Source organism: Drosophila tropicalis, unplaced genomic scaffold (assembly GCF_018151085.1).
Source record: "Drosophila tropicalis isolate 14030-0801.00 unplaced genomic scaffold, ASM1815108v1 contig_845, whole genome shotgun sequence".
Classification (NCBI taxonomy): Eukaryota; Metazoa; Arthropoda; class Insecta; order Diptera; family Drosophilidae; genus Drosophila; species Drosophila tropicalis.
The window spans coordinates 8446214-8465071 of record NW_027173338.1 but is presented as its reverse complement, the minus strand read 5'-3'; the positions used below and the strand labels follow the sequence as shown (position 1 = coordinate 8465071).

General features: G+C 33.7%; 1 protein-coding gene across 2 annotated transcripts; it reads left to right on the top strand.

The window, feature by feature from the left end:
• The first annotated feature begins 6047 nt into the window (after window positions 1–6047).
• LOC137580477 (ethanolaminephosphotransferase 1) lies at window positions 6048–11290 on the top strand. 2 transcript variants are annotated; one of them, XM_068294536.1, is made up of 9 exons: window positions 6048–6601; window positions 8814–8882; window positions 8958–9147; window positions 9225–9481; window positions 9548–9702; window positions 9768–9948; window positions 10092–10301; window positions 10362–10403; window positions 10996–11290. In XM_068294536.1, exons 1-9 carry the CDS (start codon window positions 6554–6556, stop codon window positions 11101–11103), a joined length of 1260 nt encoding a protein of 419 aa, XP_068150637.1. In that variant the 5' UTR covers window positions 6048–6553; the 3' UTR covers window positions 11104–11290. The 2 variants fall into 2 exon arrangements, 1 of the variants encoding a protein (XP_068150637.1); XR_011033015.1 differs by having other exon boundaries at window positions 6050–6601; window positions 10362–10724.
• The last annotated feature ends 7568 nt before the right edge of the window (window positions 11291–18858 follow it).

The window sequence follows — 18858 nt, the reverse complement described above, 5'->3', positions numbered from 1 at the left end:
TTTCTACTTGATTAAACAAAATATCATTAATATTAATCACTTTTTTTACTTAATCAAATTTTTTGATTTTTTTAATAATCAGTAAAAGTATTTTTTCATTTCTACAATATATATTTCTATTTTAAAATTATTATGCTTTGGGAATAACTGTAACTACGCATGTCCAAATCGCAAAAAATAATTCTATATACAAATCAGGGGCGTATATATATAGAGGGGTTAATTCTTGTAGATGGGCAGACATTGGTCTTAAAATTTATTAAAGATTTATCTATTATAACCTAAAAGGCCTTAACTGGAATGTGCATTAGGGCGGGTCATTCCAATTAACCATTTTAATCTAAGGCTAATTAGGACTGTTCTATCATCGTTCTTGTTTGACTCAATAATGAGTTTTAGGATCAGAAATTTTGTCATTGTTGATTCTGAAGCTACCGAAATCCAATATTATAAGCGTCAAGTCAGTTATTTTCAAATATTTTATGAACATTGTTTAGTTCATAAATTAAGAAAACATCTTATGAAAATAAATAATCACTTTACAATAATAAAGTAAATCTTAAAATGACCAAAAATTATCAACATATATATCGGGAGATAGGGTCTGTTACATTGATTTATATAATTGAATTGAATATTTCATTTCTGTGAAACGCTGTTAAATTAGATTTCAAGTAAATGCAGATTGAATTGATAGTTATAATATTTATAAATAGAATTAACGATAAATAGTTGGAACACATCTCGCACGAGTAAGAAATATTTCAAAATGGATTCTCCAAATCGATCCCAGCGGATCAGTGGTTTTTTTTTTTTAACGCAATTTGTTCTTGATCGATGGCATTTTTATCAAAAATTTCTTTACGCAGTTTCAGTAGAATTTCAACTTCAAGACGGCTCTCAACAATGTAACAAAATGTCGGATAATTTAAAAATATTTTGCATATTTCTGGCAATTGAATTATGTCGTGCATTAACCGATTCGGAGGGTTACTTAACACAGATTCGTAGTGATTATTGTACTGAATATTGTAATGGAAAGTGCTTAAAAGACAATAAAATCCAATGCAGTCAAAATAAGTCTGCTATATCTACCGAGAAATACAACTTTCAATTAAATGATCAAAATGGAACTCTCACTTGGAATACAAATTCAATAGACCTGAGTTCAGTGAAAAAATTAAATTCTTTATCTCAAAATACTAAAGTGAAACTTCAAAATTTAATTATAAATACCAACATAAATAAAATTGATAAATTATATAAAAAATCTGAATTTCTTGAAGTTTTGGGTATAAGTCAAGTGGACGAATATGAATTCAAAAAATATTCAAATGCTCAAAATTCGTACGAGACTCTTATAAGGATTACCGCAGATAGAACGCAACTAAATTTGACTCTAAGTGATTTTAGGGAAATAAATAGTACCCAATGGAATGATTATATCTCACAGAGTACTGAAAAGTACACAACGATTAAGTTCATTGGAAATCCAAAAAAAGCTTTTAAAGTAAACGCTGATGTATTTGCAAATCAAAATCGTTTGGAAAATCTTATTTTTCAATCTATAACGTTGGATAACCTCAGAGAGGAAACGTTTAACAATCTGACAACTTTAAAAATCTTGGAGTTTACTAAGACAAATGTTAGCGATTATTCGTTTTTAAGGTAATAATAATAAAAAAGGTGTCCTTTAGTAATTGGGAGGTGCTTAGTTTTATCCATCATGTCCAAAATGTGATGAATTCATTCAAAATGACAGCTTTTTCAATAATTCCATTTATATTCTCTCATTAGCAGACTATGCTAACCACTCTAGAAGTGCAATGTCTTACTACTACTCCAACACTTAAACCAGTTGCGAATTGTAACTGGATGAAGTAAAAGAAGGCAAGCAACTCCAAAGTTCGTTTATTGTTTTCGTAATTAGGTTTAATTTGAAGGGTTTTTTCCTTTTGGGTGCCTATTTTCTAACCCTAGACTCCCTGAGTTTACAAAGTCTGGACGTGATGGTACAAACTGAGTTTATATTCAGATTCAGCGAATTATTTAGGGGTCACCAACTAATGTCAGCCCGTGTAATTATTTATGTTTCATTCACAGATCTCCTACACTTGAAAACAAATTGCAAACAGATGATGACGAAATGTGGAAACATTTGCTAAATAATAAACATTTTTCAATGCCTAGGACTAAGGATCGTGGAAATAACATAACAGCAAGTTTCTGTTTCCAGAACTTTATTACAGCTTCACTTGATTGCACTCACGATAGTAAGGGTCGCCCTTGTCCCAAGCAATGCGAATGTAAATTGGATTATCAATTTACAATTTTTACTATCGATTGTAAAAAAAAGGGTTTAATAGACATACCAGAGTTACCGAACCCAAATATCGAAATTGTTTCTCTTAATTTTGAGAATAATAATTTAAACAATCTACCGAATTCAACAAATGAGGGTTTTCAAAATGTACGTAGACTACTTTTAGCAAATAATAAGTTAAAGTCTCTACAATTTGATCGAATACCTAAGAAACTTAATTTTCTAGATATAAGAAATAATTCCATAGACACTCTTGATAGTGAAGTTGCAAAATTGTTCCTAGATCATGGAAATAATATGTATTTAATGCAAGACAAAATACGCTGGAAATGCGATTGTGCTAATGTAAATTTTGTACAATATCTTGGAGAGATACAACGAAGACAAACAGTTCTTCATTATGATTTAGATGAAAAGTGTCCTGATAATTGTCGCTGTTGTTCAAATAGCACCAACAAACACTTTGTAATTGATTGTCGAAATTTAACTCATGGCATGTTTCCACGTCTACCGAAAACCTATAAAACAGATACGGCCCTTATGCTGGACAACAACTCACTAGTTGATCTTTTAACAATGCGAGATTCCAATCTGAAGCATCTTCATTTGAGTAATAATGATATTAGAGATCTTGAGATGAGACATTTGCCAGAAAATCTGACATTTTTGGATATCAGTAACAATAAATTGGAGGAGCTTGATGATGAGATAATTGATTTCCTAAATGGTAGAAAATTTGAACTTTCCGGAAATCCCTGGATGTGCAGTTGTAGGTACACCAAATTCCTAAAATATCTTCAAATGCATATGGAAATGGAATACAATACTGCCCTGCGGCATTGCATTGGTTCGGATGGTTTTTGCCCTGATAAGTGTTTCTGCTGCAAAGAAGATGATACACAATTATTTAAGATCGATTGCGAAAATAAGGGATTTCAGCAAATACCCAAAATTCCGACAATGCCCGATGTAAAACTAGTTTTCAATAGAAACAATCTGACAATCCTTAATACAGAGGGCTTCAATAATATCAAAGAACTTGAACTGCGGTTCAATCGAATTGAGAGAATCGAATCAGTTCCCAGGAACCTAATAAGTCTTAATATACAAAATAATAGTATGAAGCAAATGGAGGATCATGTAGTGAATTCTCTAAAAAGATCGATATCAAAATTATATATATCTGGTAATAGTTGGGATTGTGAGTGCAAAGAACTCGTTTTTATTAGATTCACCAAAGACTTGGCATTGAAAATTGAAGATCTGTGCAATACGCAATGCAGTGATTCCAAAATGTTGGTCAAAGTCGAGGAGCAGGATGTTTGCTCTAAGGGAATTCCATTGTTTGTCTTTCTCTTCATATCATTGATGATTCTTTTCGCTTTTTTAAATTGGCTACAGTTTTTTTGGAAATCAATTTCACTGTGGTTATATGAGAATAACATCTTGGCTGGCAATAAAAAGGATGACGATAAACGTTACGATTGTTTTTTGGCCTATTGCCACAAGGATTCGGATTTCTTGCAGGAATTCATTGACAATTTGGAAAACGAACCAGCTAGTTTACGTCTATGTTATTACGCACGTGATTGGTTGCCAGGTGAACCGATTCCAGCCTGCATTTGCAAGTCTGTGGAGGACTCGAAACGCATTATCATCTTGATGACAAAGAATTTCCTTAAATCAGTTTGGGGTCGTCTGGAATTTCGTATGGCTTTGCATGCAACTGCCAAAGATAAGTGTAAACGACTGATTGTCATTGTCTATCCGGATGTTGAGAATTTCGATGATCTTGATAGTGAATTGAAAACTTATATGAAACTCAATACCTATTTGAAACGAGACGATCCAAATTTCTGGGATAAACTCCTCTTGGCCATGCCTATTGAGGCACAAGTTGGAAAGGATATAGAAAGTGCAGGAACAAGTGGGGTTATTGAAATTGAATTGAATCAATATACAAGTTAAAATATTTAATCATTTAAATTTTAATTTAAAAATGTATTCTAAGACATACTATTATGTTTCAACTGTTCAAAATTGTTTTTGTTTTGTTTCTACAAATATTTTGCTTAATTTAATTTTAATTTTTTCCATTTTTTTCACCTTAATTTTATTTATTTGATCAATTGAACCTAAATAACCTAAATATACATAAAATAACTTTTGTAATTACCAAATAAAAATATTATAGATTTTATATCAACTATGAACTATGTCATGTCAAAACAATCATTTAAGCTGATCCCCTGATCTGGAGTTAGGGGAACCCCTATAATTAATGTTTGGTGTTTACATAGTGTCAATTTCTGGATGGAAAAGTTTGTTTATGTATTATGTGAGAAATTTTAAACAATTACAGAGATTTAAATGGTTTTTTGTCTGTCTTGAATGTTAGTGTTCAGTGTTTGTTAAGTTTACATTCCTTTTTTGGGAATGTTCTTAAAATATTTACATAACTACACTCTTGACAATACTGCATAAATGACACTTGTCTTCTTAATCTATTACACGTATACAACAACAAGGGTCTAAATTAAATCTTATAATTAAAATTCAAATGCCTCTTTAGTTAATTTTACACAGGTAAAACATTTTTTCCAACATCTAATCTCAGCTGGATTAACACTATAAAGAACCGAACTTTGGATGCCATTTTAAAATAGTTAGTTAGATGATTCTAATTAAGAGTATGTAAGTAAGTCATCTCCCCGAAAAAAACTTGATCTAGTCTTTGAGATTTAGTTGTGGTAAATGGTATCGATCGATAATCGAGCTGTTGACTTGTACAAATGTAAGAATATTCTTTTTGGGATCGGAAGAGCTTTCTTTTACCATTCCACCCTATGGATGTAGTTACAGTTTAAATGGCTATGACAGGAAAAGAAATGACATGGAAATTCGTTGAATGGATCCTCGAGGTGTATTACATCCTAAGTAGGCTTCTAAATGATCTGTTCCCATATTAATTTAATTAAAGCTCAATGGATTTCAAAATGTATTACGATTGGGTAATTTCCTCTTACTTTTGGTTCCTTGACAACTCGTTTGCACGTGGATGTTTGAATGAGATGAAGGGTTATCAGCTAAACTTGAACTGCTTTCGAAACATATATTCTTTGTATGTCAATTTCAATTTTGTAATCTAAATTTAGTTCAGTTTTGATGCGGACCTCATGGCCAATTAGGTTTCCCTCTCTCATAATTGCATTTAAAAAAAGGTTGATTGCGAGATTATAATGCATGAATTTACATATACATACATATAGAGAAATGTGAGTATATGAGTGTTTGTTTTTGTTTAGAGCTCTGTTCACTAATATTGTTATTAATAATTGTAATAAACAACACCTCATCAACTTTGTATGTTTTCGTACGGGCTTGACTATCGGAGAAGTGGCGCTTTCAATTCCTGATAACCCCTCGCCCATGGAGGAGGAGGTTTCTTACACATTTTCAAAGAAAAATACATATGTATATATATACATATTTTTCATTCAATGCAAAATGCGATAACAATATTTCCATGTCTATGTGCCTGTAATGAGATTTTGTGCAAACAGAGCGCAGTCGACGTTGGCTTCCATTAAGCGGGTACGGTCTCGCAATCTCTCTAATTCTCTCTCTCTCTCTTTCTCTCGGAGTATAGTATATGTGTTTGGGGATTTCGGAACGTCAGTGCCTAGTGCTACGTTGATTTGGTCTTCAGTCTTGATAATATAACCGACCGAATATAGTCACCAGTCGTCGTCGAAGTAGTCTGTATCGTCTGTGCCGTCGTCTTGGTCGGTTTTGTCGTTGTTGTCTCCGAGTTCTTGACTTTTATTTCAGTTATTTTTGTACTTACTGTTTCTATATAGTATATGTACATATGTATGTATGTAGTAGTATTACCTACCTACCTACAAGTATAACGGTTGTTTGCGTGTTGCGTGCCCACCGATGATTGTGGGCGGGAGGGAGCGAAGGGACGGGACCAAACGATTATTTAATTTACAAGCATTCCACTTTAGTCTGCTGATGCGTGTGAACAGAAATTGAAATCTATATGGATATATACATATGTTTATGTATTTATATTATTGCTCTTATACAATAATATGGCCACAAACAATTTATGCAACTTTTAACTGAAGTACGTTAGTGACAAAGTTTAAAACAACAAAAAACAAAAACAAAACAGAAATCATAGTTCAATCTCCGATCAGCTGTTATCAAGTGCAACAAAAAATGGGTTATTTGACCGATGTACATTTGAGGGGCTTCGAGCGCTACAAGGTAAGTGAAAAGTGGTGCCACCACCTGCCACAAAAAATCAATGTCCTGACTTAGACCATCCCCTCCCATCCTCCCCACTTAGACATACACAGACGTACACATTCTCACCCTATTTTCAACTTTAATGTCAATCAATTGTTATTGGTTTACACACACACACACACACACACACACACACACATACAAATATGATGTATAGTATAAAACAGATAGATAGATAATGATTATAATACAATTCGTTCAAGTTCCGGTTGGATTGCTCACTAAATGTACATATGTTTGTATGTATGTATGTGTATACATATGTACCTAGATTAGGCAATAACAAATGGGTCTTCTTATCATCTATCAAAAGTTCCCATGTATGACTAGTCGCCTCAGGTCATGAAATTTTAGTATTACAAATCAAAAGCCGGCTAAAAGTTAAAGGCAACGACTTTCAAAATACCCTAAGTTCTTGATAATATAGACCAGCTCTAGCTTAAACACACATAATTAAAAATAATATACAGGGTATAACTAAAATACATTCCACAGACTTAATCAAGTCTTATGGAGAAGGCATTGAACTGACAATGGGACATGTGCTGCGGATTTGGTTTGAAATTGATGATAGTTGTCTATATACACACATACATGTATATGTATATAAATATATGTATACTTGGTACAATATATAAATTTCCACATATTTAATGGAATTTGTACTTGTAAAGATTATTGCTATTAATAAATGCAAGAATTATGGAATTATTATGAACTTTTGCTGGTAGTCGAATAATAATAGCTAAGCTCTATATGGACTGTGACTATGATTAAAATTAATAAGTGCAATGGCTTTTTGAAAATTTTATCAATCAATAATTATTGTATTGAACAATTATTGAAATTGAATAGAAAAATCTATATTTAGATGGTCTTTAGAAGTTAAAATTCTCTTTAGCTTTTTCTGTGTATTAATTTAACTTAGTAAGGTCTCTAAAATAAGTTAACCATTTGCAATCACTTAACATATAAAAAGAATTTACGGATTTGTTAACTTAAGTAATAATAATTACAACATCTGATCATAAATTTGTTATCTACATCAATGTATGTATATATTTCATTAATTATGTTGTGTATTTCATTGATTAGATGTTTTGTTAATTAATTAAAATAGTATTTCCTAATGTTTCATTCATAAAGTTTCAAGTGCCCAAACTTGATCACTCAGTCCAGATGTACATACTAAGATTATCAGTATATACAGCATACATTTTCAATGCTTATCTCAAAAAAAAAAAAAACGGAAAAGAATAATGTAAAATTTCATTTCTTGACAGGTTCAGATTCATGTTAGCGCTAAAAATATACACAATGAACAGTATTTGACATTACAATTAAATATTAAATGCAAAAACAATCAGTAGATTGTTAATGTTCTTTGTAAAAGAAAGGTGATTGTCTTTATACCATGCACGCCTAGAATGAAATGGTATATTAAAGTTTTAATACTTATGTTGTAATATTTTTGTACGTTGTATCCCAAATGCACTTCAATCCAAAATTCCAATACGAAGCAAATGCCAATTTGATCAGTGTTTAAAGAAGTTTTTAAATAAATAATTTCGATCTTTTTAAATATTTAAAATGAATAATTAATAATATTGCCTTTACATTTTGGAATAGCAAGAATTTATCACTTTTATGCTTGAAGAAAGAAAGGAAGAAGAAATAAATGCTGAAGCAGGCAATATTCTTAAGACCTATTTAGTTGAACTGCATTGTAATTAAGAATCGTACAATGCTTTCTGTTGCACTTAGATCCTTAAGATCTATTAAAATTGTTCTTGGAGTCAGAAAGAAGATGAATTTGATAGATAAATATTATTTAGAAGATTAAATCGGATATTTATTGATTACTTCTACTTTCCTGCAAAATAGAGACTCACCGAGAATATGAATATTGCATATTGCATACTTTAAGAGGCCCTTTTTACAGCCCTAGATCCGCCTGGTAGTCGACTCGCACCTTACAATTCATTCCATTTTTCATTACATTGCTCTTATATATCTTTTAATGATTTGTAAGATATGAACTATGAACTTATTACAAAAAGGTTACTTTTCATCATTTAATATTATTCTCCCTTTTTTACATATTCTTTGACTAAATACTTTAATTGATACTAATATATTTATCTACTATACATTTTATTTCTATTTACAGTATAACAGCATAGACACGAGTTTTCTTAGTGTCTATGTAATGCATCCATTTTGGAATGCCTGCGTCAAGGTAAAGTAATACCAATAACTAGGTCATATTCGTATATCTTAAATTTTTATTTTGATTGTCGTTCTTGTTGTGTAGTACCTGCCCAAATGGTTAGCACCAAATATACTCACATTTGTTGGTTTTCTTATGACTGTTGTGAATTTCATTTTATTGGCCTACTACGATTGGAATTTCGACGCAGCAAATGATAAAGAAGTGGGTAACACTGTTCCCGCCTGGGTATGGACAGTGGCGGCTATCAATATATTGATATACTATAATTTGGGTAATATACATACACAAGTTTTGGACAAATCAAGTCGATAAAGCAAATATGTATGTCTTTTATTGGTTCTTTTATAGATGGCATGGATGGAAAACAAGCTCGTCGCACTGGCACGAGTGGTCCTTTGGGCGAACTATTTGATCATGGGCTGGATTCATACTCGGCCGCTCTCATACCCATATATTTATTCTCATTATTTGGCACAGTCGATTTGCCACCCATACGCATGTTCTTTGTCATTTGGAATGTATTTCTCAATTTCTATTTAACGCACGTGGAGAAATATAATACTGGCGTGATGTTCTTACCCTGGGGCTATGACTTCACCATGTGGGTAAGTGAGACAATTAAACAATTAACTATTAACTATTATATTCTCATTGAGTTCTTGTTTTCCTAGGGTGTCAGTGGCATGCTGTTTGTGGCCACTTTATTGGGTCCTGGTATCTATCGTTGGGATTACCATGGTTTCACGGTGGCAAATATCTTTGAGGTTGTTCTCATTGGTTCGGGCATGGTAACCAGCCATCCCTTTATTGCTAGAAACATTTATCTGTAAGTACAAATTATGGTTTCATTTCAAAAGATATTTTATTAACTTTTTGCCTCTTTCCTTGTAGTTCGTATAAGAATAAAACTGGTAAAATGCGTCCCACAATGGAAATGTTGCGACCTTTCTTTGCCTTCCTTTGGCTTTTTGTAATTACCACAATTTGGTCATTCTTCTCAAGAAACAATGTGATCAATTTGGAGCCACGCATTCTGTGGATACTCTATGGCACAATATTCTCAAATATTGCTGTAAGTAAAAGATATCTTTAAGAACCAATTATCAAAAACCATTGTACATTTCATCTGAAGAGCATAATTCTTCGGATGATTGCGTTAAATGTCACTTCAACTTATAATTTACAAGTTCTAATTGTTTTCTAACTTTATTTTAGTGTCGTTTGATAGTGGCTCAAATGTCAGATACTCGCTGCGATGGCTTCAATATACTCATGTGGCCACTTGCGGCCACTGTTGGTGTCTGTTGCTTTCCCTACTACCAGGAAATACTTGGTGAGGATCTGCCAGCTGAGTATGAGCGATGGATTGTTCAGGGTCTCACCATATTTTCGACTCTAGCTCATTGGCATTACGGATATGGTGTGGTAAGTAAATTTTCATAGTTCATGGCTTTAACGAATTTAATTTTCATATTTTATTGACAGGTGTCCGAAATGTGCAATCATTTTCACATTAAGTGCTTCAAAGTAAGAACAACAAGTAGCCAATCGGCCGAGTTATTACAACAAAATAATAACAAATTCAAAAGCCATTGAAAAAGCTAAAAAAAAGACAAGACATTATTACAAAAAAAGAAAATAACTAACAACTTTGTGATACACATTATGGGAAAACATTAATAACTCTTACCTCGCCCCACCCACCCACCACCATCTGAGCTAGCCCCTAAGGTTCTAAGTCTAAGTGGTCCATAAACGAAATTCTCAAATTAAAACACAAAAGAAAAAAAAAAAATGAACAAATAAAACATGATTAGAAATTGATACTCTAATGCGGTTGATAACATGGTAAAGCTTTTAATGACTACATTTAAGAATGAGCATGCTAATCTAGTTTAAGTTAAAGAAAAACCAATTAAACAAAATGATTAAATTAGCTTTAATATAAGTATGAAGTATATAATTTAAGTGCATGTTAAAGGAAAATCGGAAAGCTGCATGATCTACTCATAAAAGAAAAAGGATTCTAACTGCATGACCAAGTATTATGTAATGTTTTATGACAAATAATCTTAAATACTTTTTGCTGACTTTGTTGTATGTTTTTGAAAATCTATAGATCAAAAACCCACCAGTGCCCGTCGAAGTGAAAATGAACGAAGAGCCGATTGTTAATGATAACAATCATAAGTCCAATCACATCGAGCCACAAGTTGAAGAAGTTTGAAAACTTTATTTTGACATTAAATTATCTCAATAAGTTTTTTAGTTTTTTACATGCCAATCAAACAACAACAACTTAATTAATTCACCAATGAAAAACGAAATAAACCAAAATTAACTTAATCTTCATGAAAATATAATGAACTGAAAGAAACTAAAGAAGAATAAAATATTAAGGATTTTTCCACACACACTTGAATATTTGAATATCACCAGCAATTATTCAAAAAGAAGAAATCAACTTCCTATCCACAAGTTAGCTGACGACTTTGAATCTTAGATTGAAGTTTTCAATTATCTTTGGAGAATCCTAAAGTTATTATGGACATTCTAAGCTTAAAATTTCATTCTACAAAAATTAGTTTGCTTTCCAAAAATGTTATTGAAAATTGTTTGTTAGTGTTTTATTCTATAGGGCTTTATATTTTTGATCACAGTAAATCATTTTTTAACAAATCTTAAACAATTCGAACTGGTTCCTATTCAATAACTTCTTTACTTTGTTGACTTTGAATGTTGTTTTCACGGTTTAACCTATTTTAAAGAATGCTTGGGGGTTCCGAAATTTATCGATTCCAATAGGAGAACCCTTAATCACTCATTCACGATGATTGTATATACTATATTTTCTTAGCTTCTTCAACCTATTGGCTAAACTGGGTCAATTTAGAAACAAAAATTGAGAAAAAGCGGAAAATTTACAAATATCATCGTCGGCAAAGAAATTATAAAGAACGTTCACTCTGATTAGCATTGTCTACCCCTTCCTCTCATTTATCAAGGAGACAATCTCCTCCCATCAACAATTCTCTTCAATCATTTAAGTTTCATAAAGTTGTCCACGCACATGGAATTCTCTGAATTTGGCGTGTGAAGAAATGCTATGACTTTTAGTGTGTCACTCTTATCCATTTAACCGTGTCAAGTGTCGCTCTTGTGGGTTACCAATTTATATTTCAAGAGTTTCATTTGTTTGGCCAGTTCATCGCTAGATAAGAACTATGCCGATGCCTCGGCCGACGGCAAGAACACGCCCTCGTCCTCTATAACGTCTTCAACTGGAGCCTATGGCAATCCATTCCACGCTTGTTTATTTAATTTCTCTCCTGAACATGGCGCAGGACGTTCTCTACATATCGATTTATCCAGCGCTCTATCCGGAGCGGATGCCATCAACCAACTAATATCGGATCCCAAAGGCGTCAAGTCTTTAATTGTCCAACTACCCGAATCTGAAGCTTTTATGATGAAAGCAAAGCACGAAAAGCTTTTCAACAATAGTTGCCTCTAACAAACGACAGATGGCTTTGAGAGCCATAAAAAATGATTTTCATTTTGTATGTTTAATTAATAAATGTAAATTTGTTCAATGATTTTATAGATTTAAAATTTTAAACTTCTTTTTAGCTGCCTATTTAACTAAAAGTGTGAAGAGGTAAGAATGTGAATATATATTCCATTCGACCTTCTTTGCGTTAAAAAGTTTAGGCTCATTTTTAGCCCAAAGCCTTGTCACGTAGCTGGACCATTTCTCTTGAAAATCTCTCGTCTCGTCTCATCTTGTTTCGTCCCTGTCAACAGCCACAAATTATATTCGCCTTTGTTTTTTTCTCTTCTTCTATTTTTATATATTTCAACACTTTTTTTCTTTCGTTGTTTGTTGTGTGGTTTTTTATTGGCCTTGCATTTGGAAAGTGATTTGGGTTTTTTGAAGCACATATGTAAAATATTACAAAACACAATAGCTATTGCATATTTTTGGGCGCTTTTCCCGCATTCATATCACGCATTGTTGTGGTCGTTATGTATGTACGTACCTTTGTGTTGTTATTTCTACTACCTACTACCCGCATAGCTAAATATTTGATAGGAATATATTCAGCTTAACAACTTTTCGTTAAAGTAAACTTTCACTCAACACTTCGTCAGTAAAAAGTTAGGCCAAAAGGTGAAAGGCGAGAGGAGAGGAAACTTAAGCAACGCTTGAACTTATAACAAAAAGTAAATGGGTTTTCAATGGTTAACCTATCTACAGCTAGGCGTGTTTTGTTAAAATTAAACGAACAAAAAAACAAAATTGACTAAACAACATTTAGGAAATCTGTTTTTTTTTTTTTTTCAATTTTCATAGCTTACAACAAGAAAAATCTCAAATTACACAGAACCAGTCGAACAACAGTCATAAAAAAGGATGAAAGAAAAGATCTTTATTCTTCTGTAAGAAAATACATTATACCACATTCGCGGGCATCAACAGAATAAGTGCTTGAATATTACAGGACAATAAAATAGCAATTTGTTGTTCTTGCATGGAGTTTTTCAACTATTATTAACTAATATGTGTGTCCTGATCTCAAATTTGCATTAAGTTCCAGCTCTAGTTCAAAAATTTAAAGCAAACCTGATTACTGTACAAGCAGATCGACTTGGCTGTTGATGCTGATTAAGAATATGTGTATATATACTTAATGGAGTCGGGAGAGTTTCCTGCTTTTTACATATATTTTGGCTACTTTACCCAATGGGTGCATGGTATAAAAAGTGATGCATAAGAAAATGTTAATGAAGTATTCGAATGACAATGAAAGACTCATCTTCGAATCAGTTTTGATCTGACAATTTCAGGACTATCCATTTTTATCATTAGCTAAAGATCCTGCCACCTTTAAACACAAGAGGAAGTCTAGGTTCGCTGTTGTAGTTCCCGTATCTTAAACTGCCCTAAAAATGTTTGTCTGAGCAGTTTGCCTAATCTCCACAATGCTGTTTGATAGATCAAGATAGAAACTTATTTTATCAGATTTTCACTTCCGTCTAGTGTGGACAGAAATCAAAAAGAATCTTATGTGTTTTCGTGCTAAGTACTTTTTATTGGAAATTGCTCAATAAATTATATGCATAAACAAAAGTGAAATGTTTGGCAAATTTTGCAAGCTAATATGATGTATAGTACTAATAGTACCCTATGAATATACATACACCTATCTATGTTTGTGTGTGTGTGTGTGTGTGTGTGTAGTTAGTATACCAAACAAATATAATCCAACCCAAACCACCCACTCAAAATGTGAAATTCCATTTGTCTTTATTTGGCCAGAGCAAACAAAATGGTCGCTTAGAGGCTGCATTTATTGACAATAAACAGGTCATAAATTACAGTTCAACGTTAGTGATGGAGGGGTGCAAGGGTGAGGAAGTGGGTTAAGGAGAGGTAAATTTTAAAGACTAAACTTAATACCAATGTCAAACGAGAAAACTTCAAAGTGAAAGTTGTACAACCTTTGATTTTGCTTTGCTTTTACTTATTTTTTTGGTATTTTTTTTCTCTTTTTATTGTCCTTACTGTGAGTTAGGGGCGTGACGGTGAAGTGGTGGCACAGTAGGCGTGGCTGGTGCTGCTGCTGTTGCTGCTGTTGCTGCCACTGCCACTGTATGGCAAGTGCACTTGAAAACAAAGTAAAAGCCTGTAAAGTTATTAAAGGTTTTTGCGCTTTGTGTTCCTTTTCATGTCACTTACACTTTTTGGAAAATGTCTGTATATATGCTCACGCCCTCTTTATACCTCCCCCCATCCCAACATTTACCGGCCTCCTTTTAGCTCTCATGCTTTTTGAGGCTTTTATGTCCTTGCTTCACTTTGGTAATCTTTTGGCAAGGCTCTCTCTCTCACTCTCTCTCTCTCTCTGTCTCTCCTTTTCGCACTTTCTTTGGATATGTTTGTTTTTTTTTTTGTTTTGCATAAGTGTATAAGTGTATGTATGTATGTATGTATATATCGGGCATATTTATGTATATATGAATGTATATGTGCGTATGTACATACTGTATATACTTATATTCATGGCATCACAGTATTGCCGGCAAGTAGGGGACAAAACTTCAAGCGTGCGGCAAATTCAATTTGAAATTTCCAAATGTTTCCTCTTCCCTTTTTCGGAAAATTACATTTTTTATGAAGGGTGCAAAAAGTTGAAGGCGTGACCAGGCAGGCCATGCCTAACTCACACACACACGCACCCAACAAACTCGCCTGTGTGGCATTTGGAAAAACTCCTTTGAAAGTTGCATCTCTACTGTAAAAAGTAAATGAATATTTTATTGCCAGGCATGGATTTTGATATATATATACATATATGTAGGTACCTATGCATGTACAAGTAGATGTATTCCAGAAAAACCTGAGAAAATGAAGAAAATTGGCCTCCCATGGCGTGCATTGCTCCCATGGTTCACCTGCCCTCCCCTCACTTGGACGGAACGCACCTAAACAAAGAATAAAAACTCTCAAACATTGTTCATGCTACCATATTTTCTGTATTTTTCTTCTTTTTTTTTTTTTGAGGCTTTTCACTTATCAAAACCAGAAAAAAAGGAAAACACACACATTGGATGGGTAGACATCATGCGGCTTTGTAGGCGTGGCAAAATTACATTCTATGCCACTTCAAATTTCTTCTATTTTCTTTCATATGCAATGAGATGTGAACAAAGAGGAAACTCGAAAAAAGGGAAATGTAATCTCAATGATGAAATGTGTAAAGTAATCGGTTTACACTAAGAAAATGTAAAATTATATAAAATAAAAATAAGTCTAGACTTGCATTCAGAACTAGAAGATAGTTTGTTTCTAAACTAGAGTAAGAAATTGAATATAATGCTTTAAGTGAATGAGAATCGCAGCTCAATGAAATGGAAAGACAATAGCAAAGTTTCAAACTGCAGAGTTTATATTTTTTATGCGCATATCCTTTGGTTATTGAGTATAAAAAAATATGTTGCATTGTGTTTTTTTTTTTAGCCTTCATGTAATAAGCTGTGAAGTGAAATCAAAGTCTGCAAAAGTGCTGCAAAGAACTTCCATAGACTGAAAGGAAAAAAGAATAACCGAATCAGTATGACATTTCTGCCACAAAATGGTTTCATTTGGCTTCCTCTTTTATGTCTGAGAAGATAATATGAGCAAAGACATATGGAGGACCAAACTCACTGACACACACACAGGCAGATGAACTTCCTCTCTATTCAGATGACAGGCAGCATGCGGATTTTATAGCATACTTTTTCGCGCACCGCCACCGTCTATTACTCGGTCTATGTCTGCTGATATGTGTAAAGGTGTGTGTTTGAATACGTGTGAGTGTGTGTGCATGTTAAAATTCATTTGTCAAAAGGATTACCATGGTAATAGGGTTTTAAGCACATCCTGGCAAACATTTGCAGGTTTTTTCTGTCGCCCTGACATGATGCCGTTTGTCATGCCTTTTTTTGAGATTTTTTTTTGGTTTTTGGTTTTTGTTTTCGCCGTGTTTTTTGTTTTGGTGTCTGGCTAATTAAAAAAAACAGGATTAAACAATTATGACAGACATTTGTAACAACATAACGTACTCCCTATAGCCGCCCTTTGTTTGGAAGATTTCTGCTAATAAATTGGCTGCAATCAAAGTTGTCATAAGTTGAAAAGGACAACGCCCACGCAACTGATAACTGAGGTCACGTTCTTGAACACACACCACACACACACACACAAACACGTACATACGTACACCCAAACATAGACATAAAGACGGAGACCCACGCAAGGATCTCTACCCGCAGCCAAATGACAAGTTAATCGTCCAAAAACAAAAATTTCTTTCTCTACTCATACCCCGCATAACATACATTGTCCTTTTTGTCAGCTCTAAGGAATTCCTGCTGGTTCATCTTCTCTCTCTCTCTCATCTTTTGGAGTTTAGGAGTTTAGTCTTCATTCTCATGTCCAACCAGGCGAAAATGTACAAATTGTTGTGATTTATTTTAACAGATTTTTTGTTAACCCAAAACACATGCACACACACACACACTCCCACACACACACACGCATATATTCAGACACATTCGAGAAGTTATTTTCTATTGATGAATATGCTGGTAGGTCTAGGAGCTTGGCGCGTGACAATGCGCCAATGTGTGGTCAAGTGCGCACGGCTGAGCTGCTTTTAGATCCTTCTTCTGTTTCTTCTTCACTCTTCTCCTGTTCCAAGCAATTTGTCGTTTAGCAGGCAGAGGCAGAAGCAAAAGTTAACGTTAACAGGTTTAACCAGGCTAAAGACAAGTTGAGCATGAGTGTAAAGTAAAGATAGATATAGATGTAGGGAATGGAGGGTATATGTCATGCTGTGGATACGGTTGAGGAGCAGGTAGGTGGGTCACCCTCATCATTAGTGAGAAATGCTTGACTGACAATGAGAGATTTGCTTCCTCGCCTTAGCTTGTCTATTTTGTTGTTGTTGTTGTTTCAGTTACCATGACACTTGCCAACTATGTCATACATACATACATATCTCTCTATTATTACTCAGTCTTAAGTGGAATGTATTTGGACTCAGTCTACCTTTTATGGCCATAATTTAATTAATGAGATTTCAGTTCCAGTTGTAGGTACTGCTTAATTGATTTCACTTAAAATTTAACTATTGCATAAGCAATGCGTCTCCAATTTATTTCAAAATTCGTTTACCAAATTGACATTTAATGTTCTTGTATGTATTTATGCATAAAAGATAGAAATTATTAAGAATTTGCAATTTGGTTTTAAAAACAAGTTTTTTAATTGATTGAAACTAAAAGCGAAGAAACAAATGATTGTTTAGTACAAAGGAATGATAGTTTATTTAGAAATTCGTATGCAACAAGTAATTAAAGTTTTAAAAAGTGAAGAATTTTAAATAGTTTGAACAAGTTGATTTCATGTCTAACTATTTCCATAGTCAAACATTAAGTCTTTGTTTGTTGCCATTTGACTTTGTTAGTGTATTGGAAGTCTCGATTGTTGTAGAAAAAATTAACGACTATGTACATACTCTTCTGATTCCTTTAGCGAAACTGCCAAGAAAAGAGTTTATTCGTAAGGAATTTGGGGGAAACGGTCTACATCTGGACACCATATCTTACCTTGATCGTCTTTAATTATATAAACTATTGACTTATAGGGAATTTCATCACAATTCAACCTGACACTACGCAGATACAAAGAGTTTTCAATATAAATAAAACAAATTTTAATTGGTTCTTTTCAAGGATGGACTGGGGATGAGTTTTAAATTCGTGTCCCTACACCCATATAAGCGAATATTTGTTTCCTTTAGCCATTAAGCAATTGGTCTTGGTACTTAGGCTGAGCAAACGATGCTGGGGGATTATTTTCCATTCTTCTGTATCTATGTCAGCATTAGCTAATTCTGTGAGGCCCAACTCAACTTCTTGGCAGGGCCCAGGCGCAATGGCAATGCCAACGAGAACGACAACGACTTTATGAAATATTGCGGCACACTTTTATTTATTTTTTTTTCTATTGCAAAGTCAGGGTGAGAGGATGAAGTGAAGTGGTGGCGGGTTATGGCGAGGGTGCTGAATTGTCCGCATCCGGCTGCACATCTACCATGGCACGTACTTTGGTTAGCATTTCAGCTCAGCTGTGAAACGCGACAATTTAATTTATTTGCCACGCTTTAGAAGGATGAGGGGGCAAATTGAAGGTGGAGATGCCAATAGAGAGAGAGAGAGAGAGTGAGAGGAGGGTGGGGTAGAAACCGGCCAAAGTCAGCGAATTTACGATTGACATTTGCGTTTAACCTACTTATGCTGATTTGATGGCAGCTCATAAATAAAATTTAAACCAATTGCTGGACGCCAAGGACTAGAAGCATGACACCAACCATCTAGCAACGAATGAACCCACCAACCAACCAACCATCCAGCCATCAATCGCAGCTGCTAT